Source organism: Salvelinus alpinus, chromosome 11 (genome assembly GCF_045679555.1).
Source record: "Salvelinus alpinus chromosome 11, SLU_Salpinus.1, whole genome shotgun sequence".
Lineage (NCBI taxonomy): Eukaryota > Metazoa > Chordata > Actinopteri > Salmoniformes > Salmonidae > Salvelinus > Salvelinus alpinus.
The window spans coordinates 60,832,565-60,849,172 of NC_092096.1; the positions used below are offsets into that span (position 1 = coordinate 60,832,565).

At 42.4% G+C, this 16,608-nt stretch overlaps 2 protein-coding genes and 1 long non-coding RNA gene across 4 annotated transcripts in view; 1 reads left to right on the forward strand and 2 right to left on the reverse strand.

Moving 5' to 3' along the window:
• LOC139534605 (equilibrative nucleoside transporter 2-like) overlaps positions 1 to 13,191 on the forward strand; it is a 43,569-nt gene extending 30,378 nt beyond the window's left edge. For both annotated transcript variants that reach the window (XM_071333869.1, XM_071333870.1), the window contains 5 exons: positions 2,023 to 2,201; positions 2,431 to 2,533; positions 2,825 to 2,910; positions 3,160 to 3,359; positions 3,775 to 13,191. In XM_071333869.1, the coding sequence (XP_071189970.1) occupies positions 2,023 to 2,201; positions 2,431 to 2,533; positions 2,825 to 2,910; positions 3,160 to 3,359; positions 3,775 to 3,886 (680 nt within the window). In that variant the 3' untranslated portion in view covers positions 3,887 to 13,191. The remainder of the gene's footprint in view (positions 1 to 2,022; positions 2,202 to 2,430; positions 2,534 to 2,824; positions 2,911 to 3,159; positions 3,360 to 3,774) is intronic.
• LOC139534608 (uncharacterized) lies at positions 445 to 3,218 on the reverse strand. Its single transcript, XR_011666973.1, has 4 exons — positions 3,119 to 3,218; positions 2,801 to 2,935; positions 2,408 to 2,521; positions 445 to 1,460 (listed from the first exon to the last, which is right to left on the reverse strand). It is a non-coding gene; the product is annotated as an uncharacterized lncRNA (long non-coding RNA).
• The window catches only part of LOC139534607 (serine/threonine-protein phosphatase PP1-beta catalytic subunit-like), a 40,156-nt gene continuing 32,872 nt past the window's right edge, over positions 9,325 to 16,608 (reverse strand). Inside the window, exons 2-8 of the mRNA XM_071333875.1 lie at positions 13,689 to 13,820; positions 13,320 to 13,550; positions 12,926 to 13,030; positions 12,487 to 12,558; positions 11,220 to 11,371; positions 10,250 to 10,384; positions 9,325 to 9,857 (exon numbers count right to left, since the gene is read on the reverse strand). Of these exons, the coding sequence (XP_071189976.1) occupies positions 9,753 to 9,857; positions 10,250 to 10,384; positions 11,220 to 11,371; positions 12,487 to 12,558; positions 12,926 to 13,030; positions 13,320 to 13,550; positions 13,689 to 13,820 (932 nt within the window). The 3' untranslated portion in view covers positions 9,325 to 9,752. The remainder of the gene's footprint in view (positions 9,858 to 10,249; positions 10,385 to 11,219; positions 11,372 to 12,486; positions 12,559 to 12,925; positions 13,031 to 13,319; positions 13,551 to 13,688; positions 13,821 to 16,608) is intronic.

A 16,608-nucleotide genomic window follows, 5' to 3' on the forward strand; every position in this document is an offset into this window, starting at 1 on the left:
CAGCGCGCGTTTACTGTGAACACTGAGGCTGTACCTGCTTTAAGTTACAGTTTTAACAGTGGCCAAGTAGGCTACTGTGGCTATTTGATCATAATGTAGGCCTACCAGAGTGGCCTACCATAAGAAACAATGGAGAAAATGCATCCCATAACATTTTAACATGGAAATAGCTGTTCTATCATTCAGCTTACAGTAGCAGCCAATGTCTGGTGTTTAATGTAGGCCTACATTCCATGAGACTTGTGAAAAAAACATGCAGGGCTTGGCATTAACCTGTTTATCCACTGGTCTTTCAGACATGGAGGTGACTGGAAATGTTGTTGTGTTGTTTGATGCAAGAAACCACTTCACAAAATATAATACATTATTATTCCCATACCTTTATTACAGAGAATCAGACAAATTATGCTACCCTCTGCCTATTGGCTACTTATTCAAGCCTGTCTCAAAATACAACACTTCCCCTTTAAGACAAAAAAAGCTCTTTACTTGACTCGCTTTTCAAAGTTTTGTGCTCTTGTAGGAAGCCTTAACTCCCCTATTGCTGACTATACATCATCTATAACTGGGCTAATAACTCACTAACTAACAAAGGATATTAACAAAATGTACACACATGGCTTCATGCAGCTCACGCTTTGATCTCAAAACAAGCGCATCTACTCACGACCGCTCATGCTGTAAACACAGTCCAGTTCAAAGTGAATGGTACAGATCCATATATGGCAATGGTCTATTTGCATATAGGCCTACTGCAGCTCGGATTGGTTATAACGCGCAGGTCTGTGTAGAGTACAGGCTGAGTCGTGCGTGTCAATGCAATAGAATCCTACACCGATGCGTTCTCCCTACAACAAAATCTCTTTCATGCTAAGTCTTGCATAGATAGTTTCATTTCGGTATGTTGCATTGAAAGTGGCTAATATTGCGTTGATTCAATCACAATTTCCACAGTAAAGGGAAACGTTGATAGTGTTAACTAACAGGGAAAACTAGAAGGTTGAGTGTAGTTAAATCTCGAGCTTCTCTCCATGGGCTGATATTTCTTCTGCTTTCTTCTGTACGGCAGTCCCGGTGGAACTGAGCGGCAGTCCCGGTGGAACTGAGCGGCAGTCCCAGTGGAACTGAGCGGCAGTCCCGGGAGAGCTGTGCGGCAGTCCCGGGAGAGCTGTGCGGCAGTCCCGGTGGAACTGAGCGGCAGTCCCGGTGGAACTGTGCGGCAGTCCCGGGAGAGCTGTGCGGCAGTCCCGGTGGAATTGAGCGGCAGTCCCGGTGGAACTGTGCGGCAGTCCCGGTGGAACTGAGCGGCAGTCCCGGTGGAACTGAGCGGCAGTCCCGGGGGAGCTGTGCGGCAGTCTCGGGCTTGGGAACATTGGTTGTACATATCCAAACATCTCAGAGTAGGAGTGCTGAACTAGGATCAGGTCTCCCCCCGTCCATGTAATCGTCTTCATTGTGATCTAAAAGGCAAAGGCGATCCCAAATCAGAACTCCTACTCTAAGAAGCAAGATGCATACAGGCCATAGTCTGAATGGAACTGATTCAACAGATCATTATCCCATTAGCCCAGTTTATTCACATTTATCCAATTAGTGCAGCAACCTCTCCCAGACAGAGATGCCCTGTGGGACATTTACAGATCAGACACTATTAAACCACCCCATCACTCTCCTGTTAACGTCAATAGATGTTTCCATGGAAATTAACAAAGGTCTAGGAAAGCCAGGGCTGCTCAATATCGGTCCTGGAGGGATCAGGGACTTCTAATCAGGGACTACAGTAATTCAGCTATAGCTTGGTCCAGTTTTTCCTGATGAGGTCATGGGGTGAGGAAAAACTCCTGGCCCTATTCTTAACAGATAATGTAGTAGTCTGGTGGGCTCCAGAAACTAGTGTCCATCCCTCCCTCCCTTTATAATAACATCTGCCATCACTGCCACACACATTTACCTCTGCCTGTTGATTGGTCAATGTTAGGTCAAGTCGACCTATTTTCCCTGAAATCTTTCTCTTTACTCCAGTGACAGAGAGTGGCACGGCGGTGAACGGCAAGCTGTATGGCTCATTGGCCAATGGAGGTGCCAGTGGCAAGGAGGTGGAGGAAGAGGGGGCTGGGGTCAGTCCCAAGCACGCCTTCTTAACCCTTGAGCAGGCTGAGGTCAGGGACAGGAAGTCCACTGTCATGGAGGTGTTTAAAAAGGTAATGCTGACCTCTGTTGTTACTCAGCTGGCTCTATACTGGTCATATATTTATTTATTTTTTATTTTCTAAATATATGGCTCTGGTGTATAGTTGAGGTCCAATTCCCTACCCTTTTCTGAAGTGTGCACTTGTTCACTCCCCAACATGCATTTAAAAGCACCAGAGTAGTTTAAGCATGGGAGAGTTTCCACTATATTTCTTACCTTGACCCTCTCTCTCTCTCCAGATATGGGTGATGGCTTTCTGTGTGGTTTTTGTCTTTACTGTCACTCTCGCTGTGTTCCCTGCCATCACTGTGGATGTCAAGACCATATATCCTGGGAAATGGGGTATGTATACACTTTTAGAAAAATCGGTTTCAAAAGGGTTCTTCGGCTGTCCCCATAAGAGAACCCTTTCTCGTTCCAGGTAGAGCCCTTTTGGTTCCAGGTAGAACCATTTTATACCTGTAACCAAAAAGGGTTCTTTTAAAAAGTTATCCTACGGGAACATCCGAATAGCCCTTTTAGGTTGTAGATAGCACCTTTTTTTCTAAGAGTGTAGATATGTATACTGTATGTTTAATATGCATGAGATGTAAAACTCAGATGAAGCACCTCTCTCCCTCTTCCTCCCATCAGAACCTTATTTCATCTCTGTGTGCTGCTTCCTCATTTTCAACGTGTGTGATTGGATCGGCAGAACCGTCACCACCCTGGTCCAGTGGGTAGGTGTCTGATCTCATTTCATCTCTGTGGATTAATGTCATTTTATTACACATTTGATAGGATCACAATGGATTTGATTTATGTAACAACTTTCGAGGTTTCTCAATGTTTTATAATCCTTCACTTTCTTTCCCAGCACAAAATTTTTTAGTTATTAGTATTACATTTAGTTATTATTATAAAATTATTTTATTGTGCCTATCCAACCTTGTATATCAGTAACATTTCTCTCTGTATGTGGATCGCAGCCCCCCAAGGAGAGTCGTCTGTTCCCGGGGCTGGTCGTCTCCAGGGTGGTGTTTGTTCCTCTGCTGATGTTCTGTAACGTCCAGAGCCGTTCCTACTTCCCCGTCCTCTTCTCCCACGACGCTGCCTTCGCTTTCATCATGATGCTGTTCTCCCTCTCCAACGGCTACTGCGTCTGCCTCTCCATGTCCTACGCCCCACAGTGAGTAGAAGTAACACACACGCGCACCATACGTGACAGTCCGCTGTCATAACATTATGCCAGTTATTCACGTATTGACTAATCCAATCTACTTGTCATGGTTTGTCACTCTTGTTTAGTCACCTTTGACTTAACAAGTTCTTGGCACCACTTCTCTCCCACACACAATCTGGAATTCTCTTTCACTCACCTGACATACTCTTTCTCTTACCCGACCATGCCAACTTCCTTGTTGCCACTTTAACACCACAACAAAAGCTACTCTATATTTGGGGTGTATTCCGGGCAGAAACCGGAAGGGGCCTACCCGAATTTGTCCAATAAGAAATGCTTGTTTTTTATTTTTCCATTACAAATAATTTTGCTACAGTGTGCTTATGAATACACGCCTGTCTCTCTCTCCTTCTCCTCCGAGGTTGGTGGCTCCTAAAGATGCAGAGACAGCCGGGGCCCTGATGACTTTCTTCCTGGCCCTGGGCCTCTCCATCGGGGCCGCCCTGTCCTTCCTGCTGCGACTACTGGTCTAGACACACACACACACACCAGAGGACCACCACCATCAGTCACCGCCGTCCGTTGTCAAGTGACAACAGCCACCTCCATCCGTAAAGTGACGGGACACGCCATGACATCATCCACTTCCATCGTCATACTTAGAAGGACCCAGGCTGGGAATAGAGCTGCCTGCATCAAAATTATATTAGTACTGACCACAATAGATATTATACCAGGGATTGAATATCATCTCACCAGCTGCCTGACATGCACAACACGTATTGAAATAACTGAGATACGAAGGGTATGACGCTACATTAATGCTAGCTTGCTACTTTACAACTGGTTTACAGTGGTTAGTAGTAAAAGACTCTGGTTGCCTCTCATCGGACAACAATGAATGGACACAGTCGGTGCCAAACAGTTTTAAACTTGGGTTCTCATTTTTGAGTTGGACCATTTTATGGAGTTTTTTTTGTGTAATGTGTGTTTTCTTGTTGTTTTCTTAAGGCACTAACCTTAGTCAAGAACTGTAGCTAGAGGAGTTTATGGAGAACTAATGGATTGTTCCACAAAGTAGATCATGTTCTCATGGAAGTCTTATTTTCATAACGACATCAGATTAAATCAGGATTACTAGCTCTGATGAGTAAGTACTTATATTTTTCAACAAAGCCTTTGATTTGATTGAACATTTTTGATTTATTTTGGATATCATGACGATATGAAATAGTACATTATTTTTGCACGGAATACCCAATGAAATTATTTCCCTTAGTTTGCATTTGGTTACAGATAGGTTTCTTCATTATGTTATTTGCACATCAGTACAAAGGCACTACTTTACACAGACGACATGGACATTGGTCTGTGGACATCATCACACTCATGTCATTCTAGCCCATTGGAGTGGAGAGGACCACTTGGGGTGTGTTCAATAGTGTGAAATGTAGTTCATAGAAAATACTCTATTCGCTTCCTGTTTATGTCAGGATAGTGGCCCAGTAGGACTGGTTTTAGAAACAGGATATGATGCAGTGTAATGATAGGAACAGAAGGCAGGCAGGTTATGGGAACCAGACCACATTCCACTCCTCCTCCTTCCCACTGTTCTCCTGAGGGTAGCGTTCAGTCTGACCATAACAGGGTTTCCCAAATTCGGTCATCAGGACCCCAAGGGGTGCACGTTTTGGTTTTTGTCCCAGCACTACACAGCTGATTCAAATAATCAACTAATCATCAGGCTTTTGATAATACGAATCAGCTGTGTAGTGTTAGGGCAAAAACCAAAACATGCACACGTTGGGGTCCCGAGGTTCGATTTTGGGAAACACTGCCCTTCTGTGCAGCTAACCTACCTATTAATCTGTTGCTGTCTAGTCACTTTGTTTGAACAGAGCTTTGGCTTTAGGTATAATGTACAAAGGTGTGCTGTGACAGATTTGTCAAAACAAAAGGGATACACTCCCTGCTTTGTTGTAAACTAGGTGTTGGTCTCTAGCTGTTGGCTTTCTGTAATAACAAATGTTTCACTTTTTGTCACCATGAAAAAGTGGCAGCTATTCTGTTTCGATTATGTAAATTCATTGGATTTAAGTAACAGCACTTGTTTTTGTTTCGCTGTTGGTCATTTACTAGACTAAACTATAGTCTTTTGAACACAGATGAAGAACAAGAATAGCTTCTAGCTGCCCCTGGTTGACGAGCCAGCTAAGGGTAAGGTGTCTGTATCTGCCAATATTTGAGTTCATATTACACAGACAGTGGGAGTAAAACACATGACAGTAAGACATTTTTAAATACATTACCATAACACTAAATCACAATTCCATAATTCTCTGCCAATTTTCATTCCATGAATGTGTCATGGCCACGATGACTTAATGGAGTCAGATTATACATTATACAGATTATACATTTAACGGAGTGCCATTAAACATTAATCGACAACCATTTCTAAAGCTGTGCATTAAGTCAAGTTATAGATTTATATGTCTATAAACTATTTTTTGCCCATTCTGTTTCCATTCCAGATGTGAACACATTGATTAGAACCTTACCAACTCTTGTATGAACTTTGTGTTTGCTCTATTTTGGTTTCTAGACTTTCCTTCATTCCTCTACTATAAGTATCCGTTGTTTTAAAATCCTTTTTATGTTTCCCTCTCATGAAATCTTTGTTTTTGATTTGATTGCTCAACGCTAAAGAGTGTTTTCTGAATGGAGTGAGAATTAACTGTCACACTGAATGTAGAAGACAAACAAGGTACCTACCTAGTGGTGTTGTTGAGGTTGAAACATCCGTTTGGTTTCAGAAGGGCTGATGAGGGTAATGGCCATGTTCAAATACTCTACAGATGCACCCTTCCTTACTTTAGGAAATCACTGGCCTATCACAATTGCAGAGGTGTTATAGCAAGGACTCCAATACACAGCTTTCATCTATTCTGTCAGGTTAGATCAGTGATCGAGGTAGGAAGGAAGCGTTTTTGAACAATACCCGTCTATCTGAACCAGTGGTGTAGTGGTGACTGGGGAAGTGGGTATTCTCATCATGCCCCAAAAAATTCAAACGGCCCGCCCAGGGAAGGAAAGGCGCCCTGTGTGAAAAATGCTATGAGAAATAGTGATACAAACCACGTTTCTATCCAGTTTCATACCATATAAAAATCACGACAGCTGTGATGAAAACGGGTAGTTTTATTTTATTTTAACGGGTAGTACAATTTTATAAATACCGACATATCATTTGTTAATTCGCACATGGGATCTTTTTGTGTCAGTAAAATTAATTATGCGAGAAATGGTGGTGGAAACGCCTTTATGCGCAAATATAGATATAATAAACATAATGATTCACGCGATGATATAGTGTGTGGTCCTCCCGCTACGACTCTGGAAACCATGCAGTTTATTAGGCTACAGATTAAATAAATTATGAACTTTACAGGGTAGTGAAAGTGCATGGTAATCTTGATGCTCCTTTTAAATAAATATCGAGGGCCTGATTCTGGTGACATGGTGATCGATGCATGACTGATTTAGCCATAATCTCATCACTAGTCTACCCGCACCGTATCTACCAGCTGTTGGCCACGTGTCAACACCAGAGTAGGTACATTTGCTATTTAACCGTTTTTGTGACAAAACTATCGATAGAGTTGAAAATGCGATGTAAACACATTGAACATTAGATTTTTAACACTTAATCACGCACTGACTTTTAACCTCAACAAATCCATTTGGTGGAAACGCCACTGGTGGGAAAATGCGTATATTTTCTTTATGCATATTTAAAATATTCGCATGAAAATCTGTCGCCAACTGGATGAAAAACTAGCTATACTCTCTGAATGACCTAAAATGATCAATCCCATCCTGGTCTTTCACAGTCAGGTCAACCCAAGCTGTACTGTGCAAGTAGGCTAATAGTAGGCCTACTATTGAAACAGATACAAGAGTCTGTCAACTAAGAAATTCACAAGTTTAAGTTTTTTTAAAGGAATCTGAAACTTTAATAAAAGAAACAACCAAATTGGATGCTCTAAATCCATAACAATGCTTAAACCACATCACCAGACCACTTTTGAGGTCTGGGAAAAATCGAAGAAATATAGATTTTTGTGTAGTTTTAGAAAGGTGTTTTCCCCCAAATTGCATTTTGGAACATTGCTGTGCCTGAAACGTGAATAAATAATAGTTCAACATTTAAAGATTAACATACTGATCGGTTTCATCAGCCATACATGCTGACCAGACCGGACACGTTGCAAAATAAATTTAGACATCCACGTTATTCAATTATTGCACCCACACTGCTCACACGGGCCAACGAGTGTCTGCGACGCCAAGGGCTAAAATAGAACTCATTCCTATTTCTGATGCAGATCGCGCTGAAAGTAATCTCATTGGTTTATAGAAGCAGGTACCCACGTGCAATCTTCTCATTGGTTATACCCACGTGGGTGATTGAAATACGAACTTTGTTGCTGGTTGTCGTGGTAATAAAATGAAAGTTTAGATGGATCACCATATAAATTCAAAGATGAAAATGCTTGGAAGGAGGAGAGATGACTAGAAACGATTCGGTTGGCCGTTTTATGTGTGGATTAATTGTTGGAGTAGAGGACCTTGTGCATTTCAGGTAATATATCAACTAAATGTTTATATCCCAGGACAAATTAGCTAGCAACAGCAAGCTAGCTAAATAGGACAAATTAACGTTAGCTAGCAAGTGCAAGCTAGCTAGCTAAATTGCCATACATGTTTAATGCTTTTCGACCTGTCCCAAAATTAATGTCATTGGTTCAGTTTGTTTTGATATTTTAACCTGCGTGTCGTGATCGCGTTTGGTGTGGGGGGGCAAAATAAATGTATGCTCGATAGCGCACGCTCGCAGCCGGTTTGGGTTCCGTGTTATTAATTGATTCGGCGCATACCTCCCCCACACTACTTTGGTACGCATCAGGGGTTTAAGAAGTGAGTATACGCAATGCCCACTGAAAAATACGTGGGTATACCAGCATATACCTTCCAATACACCACTGGTCTGGGACCGGTTTCCCAAAAGAGACATGGGATAGGATCCTATGGTTCTAATAATGAACTTTAGTCTTCAGATGCTTTTGGGGAACTGGGCTCTGGAGCATTACTAAGGTTGCATCCCGATTCTCCACCCTTCCCCCGAAGTGTGCACTTACAACTTTCTCGCATGGATGTTAAGGACTGTGGAAACGGTAAACTCCCTCCAACCAAATCTTACACCAGTCCTACGCTGTTAAATCCATGACGAGGAGTGTGCAAGTGCACATTTCTGGAAAAGGTTGGAGCATCAGGACCAAGGAGTCAGGATTCAGGTCATGACCATGTCTGAATGATTTAACATGGTATTGTTATCAACACAGATCGTATCGATAGATCACTGTTGACAGCCTAGTGCTGCGTAATTAAACATGCGCAAGAAGAGTGAAATATAGGGAAGACCAGAGTTAACTTTTTGTGTAACAACTTTTTATGATGCGAGACCAGAGAAAAGCAGAGTAGTGATTGAATTATTAGTTTTAGATAGTGAAACGACAGCTATTGTTAAAGTACTTAATGCAATAAGGTTTTGAGACCCTGGCTATGAGAAGAAAGAGTCTTCTTGGACATTGTTACACTGTAGTGTTTAATACATACAATTCAACTTTGTTTTATGGAACTCCAATCAGTTTGATTGTGGCTGTGAGCAGGGATTTGATTCGTCAGGATCAAAAATGTATTATGTGCTACTACCGCGAAGGGAACCATTTGTATAGTTTTTGAGTTTTGAGGAATTTTAGTGTCTGCTGTTGGAAATAGCTTTGATTTGGTGACATTCAATTGACTTATATTTCTGTGTGATTTAGTCTTTTTACAATACTTTGAAGTGTTTTATTTTTCACTGCATTGAAAGCACATATTTCAATGAAAAAGACACTGACCAACCAAAAAAAGTTTCCCCCCCCCATTTTATTTATTGAAAACACCTGTTCTTACTTGACAGGTGGGGTGGGGTGAAATGGTCAACTGGGGCTAGTAGTTGTAATTCTGTCATAAGCAAGAACGAAGAAAAACACTCCAATATGCAAACAGAATGACCACCTTGTGTCGTCATTGTTTCCTTTAAATGGGTGTGGTTGGTTACACAGGGGGAGCGGTGCGTGACACAGAACAGTTCAGAGAGGGAAATGACAACAAATAGACACAACGGAGGTGGGGGGGCAGTGGGTCATGAAATCAAAAACTTTGCTTTGCGTTTTATCTACGTTTATTTATTTCTGCTAAGTGTTTCTCCATTGTGAAAAACTGATGAGGGACCGTCACTCATCCACGACATCCCTCCATCTCCCTCCCTTCCGCTCTCTCTCTCTTCCTTGTTCACCGTTTCTTTGGTGGGACCACGGTGCGGGGCGGGGTGACGGGTCGGCCGGAGTTCATCCCTCCATACTGGTACTTGGCCTTCTTCTCAGACGGCTTCAGGATCTACAGAGTGACGGTGGACATGGACCATTAAGACTATACATCTAAATCCCAATCCAAGGCATATTTCACCTGTCAAATGATTCTTTAAATCAATAAAACCAGTAGACAAGAGACTGCACAGTGTTGGATTCTATCAAAGCTAAGGGCTGTTGTTTGGCCCCAGCTGTTGCAGAGTGATAGTACTGATAATCACAACATAGCATTGACAAGTACCTCATTGAATAAACAGTGTAGGATTACAAACGTCTGTGTGTAGAATGATACACTTTTGGGACTTATCCTGAGAATACATTAGTCTACCCTAATGACAACCAAACGACTTATTGTCTGTTGTTGTCAGTGGTTGCATTGACACTACTGATATTATACCGACGTTACATTAGTAACGTTACCTGAAAGGAGCACATCAGGGTCTCGTCAACACTCATCATACCGCCGGCATTGTCAAACTCTCCACAGTAGTTAGGAGCTGAGAACAGAGTCACCAGCTGCCGCTTGGCAAAGAACTCATAGCCATCCTCCACCACCTGGGGAAGACACAGTCAGCACATCAGTGGAGTGGGGGGGAGACACACACAGTCAGCACATCAGTGGAGTGGGGGGGAGACACACACAGTCAGCACATCAGTGGAGTGGACCATCGAAGTCATGAAGTGTAACTATATCAGTGTGTAGCTATAATTAAGCAATAAGCAATTAAGCAATAAGGAGGTTTGGTATATGGCTAAGGGCTGTTCTTATGTACAATGCGACGCGGAGTGCCTGGACACAGCCCTTAAGGCCTGAGGAGGTGTTGTTAGTCTAAAAGAAATGTGAGATAATGTCTAGATGCTTTTTATAGTGGAGATCAAGTTTATAAAGTGCCTGGCTGGGCTGATGAGACAGTGGATTGCGCAGTCAGATGGAACAGAGTAAATAGGCATTTTAAAGTCATAGATTTAGCCGGTGGTAACTTGTGGAATAGACACCGGCTGGAATGCGGTTTTAACCAAAACAACATTCAGGATTAGACCCACCCGATGTTTAAATGGCCACTATACCACGGCTAAGGGCTGTTCTTACGCACGACGCAATGCAGAGTGCCTGGACACAGCCCTTAGCCGTGGTATATTGGCCTTATACCACAAACACCTGAGGTACCTTATTGCTGTTATAAACTGGTTACCAACGTAATCAGAGAAGTCAAAAGAAAAATTGTTAAGTATCTCAACAGCAATGGAGAAGTGTTTTAAGATTTGATACTTTAGGTTTATAGGAACTGGAGCTGTCAATTGTGTGTGTAGCAGGGTTTGGGTGGATGTACTGGACTACTCTAATGTCTTGTTTCGACTACAATGACAGGTCAGTTGATTGTTACAGTACCTGGTGGGCTCTGCAGATGAGGTCCAGATCGTGGCGGTTGAGGAACTTGCTGACCACATCAGCCCCAAACGTGAACGAGACCCCGCGGTCGTTCTCCCCCCAACCCTGAACATCTTTGTCTGGGTCCGACCACAGCAAATCGCACAGCAACCCTGGAACGAACACACACACACACACACACACACACACACACACACACACACACACACACACACACACACACACACACACACACACACACACACACACACACACACACACACACACACACACACACACACACACACACACACACACACACACACACACACACACACACACACAACCATAACAGGATCTGAGACGTGTAAAATGGCCTTACGGTCCAGTAGTTCACATCACTCCCATATAAGGAGATGTTTGCTAGAAAGGTCTGATGAGCAGATACTAGATCCCTTGGGTTTTCTGTGACTTATTCAATGATTCTGAGAACCTTATTTAGATGTAACTATACATAGGTCTACTGTATTGACATAACAATGGGTTGATCACATACAGTCGTTAAAGTGATGTTTAAACAACTCATCTAAATGGTAATGTCAATATTCATTTGGTTTGGAGAATCAGAAACTCTTTAACAAAGAATTAGCTAAACTGCCCAAAATCAGTACAATCTGGGATGACCCCTACTGTCCGCTAAAGGATATGGCACATGTTATTGTAAACAGCTTGGAGAGTTGGAGAGGAGTGTGTGTGTGTATTACTATCCTCGTGGGGACATTTCGCAGGCCCACACAAGGACAAAGGCTATTTTAGGCTTAGGTTTAGTGTTACAATTAGGGTTAGGGGTTAGGTTTAGGGGTTAGGTTAGGAGTTGTTTAGGGGTTAGGTTTAGGTTAGGATAAGCGGTTGTTTAGGGTTAGGAGTTAGGTTTAGGTTAGGATAAGGGTTGTTTAGGGTTAGGAGAAATAGGATTCTGAATAGAAATCTCTGTGTGTTTGTGTGTGTACAATTTGAATGCACAGAGATACCGTGATGAGATCCTGAGGCCCATTGTGAGGCCCACTTCTTTTAAGGTATCTGTGACCAACTGATGCATATCTGTATTCCCAGTCATGTGAAATCCATAGATTAGAGCCTAATGAATTTATTTCAATTGACTGATTTCGTGATTTGAAATGTAACTCAGTAAAAGCTTTTAAAATTGCTGCATGTTGCGTTTCATATTTTTGTTCCGTATATGTGTATGTACATGTGCATCCATCCATCTGTGTGCATGTGGACCTACCGGTGTCAGGGACGTCTGTGGGTCTCATGATACGACGGATCTGCTCCATAGACTGCAGGTCTGGAGAGAGGCCTGGTAGGAGACAGAGGAGTGCAGAGACAGAGACAACAGCACTCAGTCATCCAAAACGCATAAAAACCACACACACTTTCAAGGTTAGTTTCCCTGCCAGGACCAGCACGTTGTAGGAGAGGCACTGCTGTGCACAGAGCCTTTAAGTCTTTATTTCACTTAATCATAGTCATGACTCATGTCTAATGCCTGCTTGCGTTATTATATATACTGTAACTATTTGATACCTATGTAGTATGTAATCATTATTCTAACGCTACATCAACTTTCATATTCACTTTCTGAGCAAGACAAAACTCTCCATGCTCTTTTAACAACCATATCATTCATAGACAGGGAGTTTGAGTGACAGCTCTTCCAGCAGTACCTCCATGGCAACAGAAGATTTTCTCATCTACGATGGCAGCGATGGGAAGGCAGTTGAAGCAGTCAGTAAATGTCTTCCACAGCTTTATGTTGAATCTGCGCTTACCTAGAGAAACATTAAGAGATGAAGTTTAAATATACTTCATACAATCATCTGGGGTCTTCTAGACTCATGTGAGACAGTGTGTGCAAGTGTATTCATCTGCAACTTTACTCTTGTCACAGAGGCTGTATGTGTTGAATGGCAAATAAACATGAATTAGCGTGTGTGCCGGGTGGGTATTTAGCTCAATTACTTGTATGATACACTAACAAGTGCATGAAGCAATGTATTGATGTGTGTGTGTGTGTGCGCGCGCAGAGTGTGTGTGTGTGCACGCATGCATACTACTCACACTCATCATAGAAGCCATAGATGCGGTTTATGGAAGCACACTCGTGGTTGCCCCTGAGGAGGAAGAAGTTCTCAGGGTATTTGATCTTGTAAGCCAGCAGTAAACAGATGGTTTCCAGGGACTGCTTGCCTCGGTCCACGTAGTCCCCCAGGAACAGGTAGTTGGCTTCGGGCGGGAAGCCCCCGTACTCAAAGAGCCGCAGCAGGTCTGTGTACTGGCCGTGGATGTCACCTGAGGAGGGGCGGGAGGGGGGGGGGGTACTTAACTACCATAGCCTATCCATCCACAGAGGCCAATGAATTAATAATAGGTCTTGAACTGGACAACTCATCATCAGCCACCATCACCATCCTCATCATCACCACCTACCACAGATTTTGAGGGGAGCCTCCAATTCCAACAGGATGGGCTGGCTGAGGAAGATCTCTCTGGACTTTATGCAGAGGCCTCTCACCTCAGCCTCTGACATCTGCACGATCTTCCCTGGGCGACATCCCCGCACTGACACAGACACAGAGACACAGAGACACAGAGAGAGAGACAGTTAGATTTGATGGCAAAGAGTGCTAGAACTTAAAACGCACATTTCCCTCGTCAATGGAACTTTGTGAGATGTTTCCAAACCTCAAAAGTAGAGTAATGTCAAGATGAAACCACATCCCACGACATTGGTTGTGGTTCTGTCTTGACAGACTACCCTAAAAGGTCTAAAAACATCTGACAAACTTCGCTTTGAATGTGTCCCCATATCATCTGTGGTGACAATTCACTTTTCTGCCAGGTGCAACAGACCTACATTTTGTATGTGAGGGTGTTCGTTTATTGCTACTCAGAAGTCAGAGTGCAGTACTACCAAGGCTGAAGTGACGACTGGAGGGAGGTGGAGTGGGGGAGGGGGTGGGGGGACAGTGAACTAGTCCAGTTCAGGATACGAGCGCAGGCACAACACTATACTAAGCAGGTACCCCCTACTACCCCCGAGCACGCAACCCTACTTCCTTTTACTTACTTTTCAAATCTGTGTTTATAACCACAACAGGAACACATGGTGAGTCAGTCCGGCCCAATGTCCCGAGGGTGAGGTTTTCATGAAACAGCCAAACAGGGTAAATATGGTAAATACTGGTACTGCCTGTATATAACCATGTTATTTTTTACTCGTTATTGTTATTCACTGTGCATTTATTCCTCATGGCACTATCTTAAACTCTGCATTGTTAGCAAAGGACCCGTAAGTAAGCATATCACAGTTAGTCTACACTAGGGCTGTGGCAGTCACAAAATGTTGTCAGCCAGTGATTGTCAAGCAAATAACTGTCGGTCTCATGGTAATTGACCGTTAATTAATATAAACACATTTAGTATCTCCTGGCTTCCACACATGGATTTATTAGACATTTTTAAATGTCTATTAAATCTATGTAATATAGCCTACACCTTCACAATAAATCCTTTATTTATTTTAGACCGGTCTAAAGAAGCATGATATGAAGAAAATGTAGTCTATTTCAGAAGAAAATAATAGCATACTCTGATTTGTCCTTATGTTAGGTCCTGATGTGGCTATGCCAAATGGCTGTGGGCTATACTAGTTCATTTAGCACACAATATTTGCTTATAAATCCGTGGTATTATTTTATAGTATGAAGAATACAATTGAACGAAGCTGAATAAAATATAAATATTTTATCCAAATGATTTGAGGGAGTGCGTACATGCGGCTATTCTGTGTTGAGTGGTTAACAAAGAAACAGGCCCTCCTATATGCTTCATTTAGAGTTATTGATGTAACTTTAAGGCGGATGAATGTGCTTAATTTCAAGAAGTTATTTGGCCCCTTTAATTATGATACTGTTAGGGTTCGTTCCTTACGTCCTTCTTTGTCAATCATTGGTGAAATTAGCATTATGACAATATCTTTAATTAAATCATTCAAACCTTTATTAATGCAATTGCAGACAGAAGTTGACAAACAGGAACATAGCACGCATGTTTCTGAGTAAGTTCTGCCCCCACCAATGGGTCTCCAGTGGTTTTATTAAACCCTAAGTCGCGCCCTGGTGACGTCACTGCCCTAAGTCGCGCCCTGGTGACGTCACTGCCCTAAGTCGCGCCCTGGTGACGTCACTGCCTATATCATCAATCTCTACTCCTGGGACCAAAACCATGCCTACAAAGCTGTATAAACAGGGCCTTTAAACACTTAGCAGTAAATGTCCCTTCCCCCAGAGTTGACCCATTGTGGAATGTTTACCTAGTCTTATCTCATTCACTCCCCTGCAGAGTTCTGTCTAAGGGCCTCTTTATAATGAGGCAGAGAGAGATATAACTAAAATACAAATGTAGAACAATACTAAACTTCTACAATGACTATATCTATTGTTAATCAGTAGTCTAAAACCCTATAAATGTAAGGAGGGAGGGGTCTTTTAACCCCTCCCCTTCTATTAATAAAACATAAGCATAATACATTTTTTCTAATACATCAAACATTTGGGTACAACCCTTTTTATGACCCCTAGGTGAACCCGACAATACAAACCTTATTAAACATATAGGTCTATGGGCTAGGCTACATCAGGTGTGTGACTATGATTAGAAAAAGCTGCAAAAGAAAGGCATTGTTTCTTACACTGGGCATTATTCACTAGTGATAATATAGAATTCACAAGTGATAGGCTAATATTGTCACCCATCAGACTATTCTTGATTTAGTTTTGTCATTACATATACTACATAATATATGTGTGAAATTAGTTATGATTTAGAATGGACCATTTATCATGCACCGGTCTCGAAATAGGGGAAACGGGGGCAGTGGGAAAAAATACATGTCATCTATGCACTTGGTTCATTTTCATGCCAGCCAGGTAGACTATACTCCTGTTGTAAAGAGAAGCAATGTGCTTAATATTAGGAAAGTTGAGAAATAAATATAGTAGGCCTAGCCTATAGAACGCTGATGGGATCCTCCTCTTTTTATTAGCGGCCATCACTCTGTTTTCTCCCACAATTGCATAGCCTATAGAAATGTTGCGCAACATGAGCTCATGGACTCTCATGAAGTGTTTGATTAGATTTTTGCTGAGTACCAGGCAGTTAGCAAGTTTGCTAGGCTACTAATGACCAGTAGCAGCATCAGAGCTTGGAGAAGCCTAATTACCGTGACTAAACGGTCATGTGGAATTTGACTGCCTTCATGACTCGTGACCGACCGCCGGTATGGCGGTAACACGGTCACTGCAACAGCCCTAGTTTATGAAGCATGTGACAAATAAAATTGGATTTG